The sequence below is a fragment of the Arachis hypogaea genome, chromosome 16 (genome assembly GCF_003086295.3).
Source record: "Arachis hypogaea cultivar Tifrunner chromosome 16, arahy.Tifrunner.gnm2.J5K5, whole genome shotgun sequence".
Classification (NCBI taxonomy): Eukaryota; Viridiplantae; Streptophyta; class Magnoliopsida; order Fabales; family Fabaceae; genus Arachis; species Arachis hypogaea.
Window position 1 is genome coordinate 17880570 of NC_092051.1, and position 3779 is coordinate 17884348.

Here is a 3779-nt window from a genome sequence, read left to right on the forward strand (position 1 = left end):
GCTAATATTAGAGTATAATTAATAAATCATGGTTTTAATAAAATCCTAAATATTTCTATATAATTATTAGAGTACTAACGTTCTCCTATGTTTTTTTATTATGTATTTCTAAATAAAATAATCATTCATTCATTTTAGGTTTAATTTCATTTGCTTTCTTATCAACTTTTGTTTGTCTTTTTTTTTCATGCTTTTTAGATCGTTTTGTTCCCTAATGTATTTATGACCTTTGTATATTTATCATTTATGATGTATTTTGTAATCATTTACAAGTAATTTTAGAATTATATACATTGTCCTCATAATTAGTCAAGACATAGTGCAAGAATTCATTAGTTCTTCTTATCTATGGCAATTTTGCACAGTCTTAAAGCTTTCAAAGAACATGAGGCTTACTGCTGGAGGTACTATTGAAGTTGATAATGATCTCAAAAAGTTTGCACAATGGTTAATTCAAATTGGCGATGAGTTGGCAGGTAATTTAATAGATGGTGAGTCTGAGGTAGGCATCCCTAAAGACATTCTAATTAATGATACTAATGATAGGTTTCAGAATTTGGTTACATTTGTCTATGCGGATTTATTGTTGAACTTGAATAACATTGATTACTTTAAGGAGCGCACAATTCTAGCACCTACACTTTAAGTTGTGCATAATGTCAACAATACAATAATGGAATACATTAATGCTGATGAAAGAGTCTATCTTAGTTCGGACTCATTGTGTGCTGAAGAGGGCAACATGGAATATGAGATGGATGCTATCACAACTGATGTGTTGAATTCGATAAATTGCTCAGGCTTGCCTAGCCACCAGTTGAAACTCAAAGTTGGTGTACCTGTTATGCTATTGAGGAATATAGACCAAAGCAATGGACTTTGTAATGGTACTCGATTACAGGTTCGAAGATTAGGTAATCATGTCATTGAATGCAATATCTTGACAGGTGACAAGTGTGGCGAAATAGTTCTGATTTCACGGATGAATATGGTGCCTAACAATAAAACACTTCCATTCAGGTTCCAACGTAGACAGTTTCCTCTTATAGTCTCCCTTGCAATGACCATCAATAAATCTCAAGGTCAAACTCTAAGCATAGTGGGGTTATACTTACCTAAACCTGTTTTTACGCATGGTCAATTATATGTTTCTTTGTCTAGGGTCAAGTCTAAAAAGGTCTTAAGAGTTTTAATAAAGAACAATGGCTCACTAAGTGATGGTTCTACCTTGAATGTTGTGTATAGGGAGATTTTTCATAATCTATGACTCGGAGCATTAAATTTTTTATGTGTAGAGAAATCCCTATTTGTATCATTCAGTATTATTGATTAGTAAATTGTGGATGATATTTTTAAGTTGAAGTCTTGATATTTTTTATTAGGTGGTTCAATGTTTAATAGAAGGTTATTAGGTAACTATATCCAATGTTGAACCTATTTTTTTGTTGATTGTTCAGCAAATATATGAAATTGTGTTTTTGTTATGTAACCTAACATGAAGAAACTTTTTTACATTAGTAACTAATATGCAAGGAATGATTTTCAGTTTCTCATTTATGTTGGAAAATTTGTATATGTTAATTTAATTCGATTAAGGGCAAACATTAGGATTTTTAAGTATAAATTTGTTTGATTATGATACACACTATATTATGCATAAATGATATATTTTGTTAATTCCAGTACTAAACATTTCTCGTGCATCGCACGGGTTATTCACTAGTCTCATCTAAATTAAGCTGAAGTTATAAGAAAGTATACTATGCAATAAATTTTAGGTAACAGTTACCCAAAGTATAAATGACTTTATCTCTTTTACATCTTCTTACAAAATCATTTATGTGATATGTGATGTGATATAGTGAATGAATGTGCTTACAGATAAATCTGCTATTAATAAATATACTATTAACTAATTATGAGTACAATATATATAATTCTAAAATTACTTGTGTTTGGTTTTATACTTTTATCCAATGTGGATGTTAAGGGTTTAATTGTTAATTGTTGTGCCTTAAAAGAAGATCCAGATTGCATATGTATGAGAGTTTTATTCAATTTGATAAAGATTGCAACCATAATAATAACAATAAATTTAGTTACATCTTAAGACTCGTTTCATTTATTTCAATCTCACACCAAAACTTGCAATCTATTTGAAATGGTGGAAGAATTAAACATAATATTGAAGGATTACAAAACATCTAAAAAAAGATTAAAAATCGAATTTAATGCAAAATACCACATGAAAAACCAACATGATCCGAAGATTGTAACTGAATAAGTTCATTATACTTGTTTAATTTTCAGATATAAAATTTGTATATAGAGAAAAACTACATGGCCTATGACATCAAATTAATATAGATAGATACAATAAAAAACAGGGGTAAAAGTAAAATAGATACCCATAACAAATATGTTCAACCATAATAGATATAGAATGTCTAACAAATCTTGATTAAGAATTACTGAAATAATAAAACAAAATTTAATCTCTTAATAATTGGAAACAAAAACTGTAAAAAGAGTGCAACCAAGAATAAAAAAAGAGTTAGAAATTATATGAACAAATTAAGGAATGGTTATATCTTATTATAGACGATGAACAAATCAAGGGGGAAAGAATCTATAGATATTGAAGCATTATACAAAGTATTATAGATTATTGAAAAGAGAAGAGAAGGCAGCATAACACATGAGAACACATTCACCATGATGATCAGAAAATTTTAACTGATTAAAAACACGATGAATTATTTTATTTTCAAATATAAAATCTGTATATAGATTAGACTATGTTCTGCGACATCAAACTAAACATAGATATATAGAGCAAAAACACAAGGATAAAATTAGAGTAAATAACCATCACAAACATGCTTAGGTTATATATGGAATGTCTGTTACATCATTATCAAGAATTACATAAACAAAAAGAAAAATTAAACTCTTAATAATCCTTAATAGAAACCATTAAAAAGTGCAAGTAGGAATCAAAACAGATAAGTAAAATATTGGAACAAATTCTGTTAAGTGAAATCTCAATCTTAAAAAAAAAGGATAAATAGAAAAACACCAATCAAAAACACATTAGTCTACTATTAAACTGAAACATTACATTAAATATAGGTTACACCTAGCAGAAAAACATAAATAAACCAACAAAAAAAAAAACATTACATAGCTAACGATATATAGTGGCATATACACTTGTAATAGCAAAGCTTTACATTCCAGAATTACAGTTAGAAATTTGTAATAGAGACCTTCTAATCACAATTAACTAACGGGACAAAATAGCAATACTCATTACTGTTTCATCAATAGAAGATACACTAAACTTAACAACACTGCCACCCTTCAACTTATTTCTTTTGCAATATCTAGACCAACCCTTTGTGATGAATACACCATTAGGCCTCTCTGAGTTCCATCGTAGTTTCATCTTGCAAAAAGCTCTGTTACTTTGTTTAACCTTAATCTTATCAAGCTTAGATGGGAAAGCCTTCATTGCGAATTTTGCCGGCAGTAGCTGATAAATTAAAGATAAATAAAAATATAATCAACAAAGTGACTTTGATGGCCTGGAAATTAGTGTTTTAGATCAAAATTGAAAAAAAGAATTTATCAAGATACATACCATTGCATAGTGGTCAGCCTGGTAGGGTGTAACAACCTTAACAATAGAATAAACCAAAGGAGTTGCATCTAATTTAATGGATGAAAAGAGGTTACCTGATAATGGATACGCAATCGTTACTTCCAAATGGTCCAAT

At 29.1% G+C, this 3779-nt stretch overlaps 1 protein-coding gene across 1 annotated transcript; it reads left to right on the top strand.

Annotated features, from left to right (window-relative positions):
* Window positions 1-673: 673 nt before the first annotated feature.
* Window positions 674-3143, top strand: LOC140180026 (uncharacterized). The gene is made up of 2 exons (XM_072220408.1): window positions 674-1082; window positions 3133-3143. Exons 1-2 carry the CDS (start codon window positions 674-676, stop codon window positions 3141-3143), a joined length of 420 nt encoding a protein of 139 aa, XP_072076509.1.
* The last annotated feature ends 636 nt before the right edge of the window (window positions 3144-3779 follow it).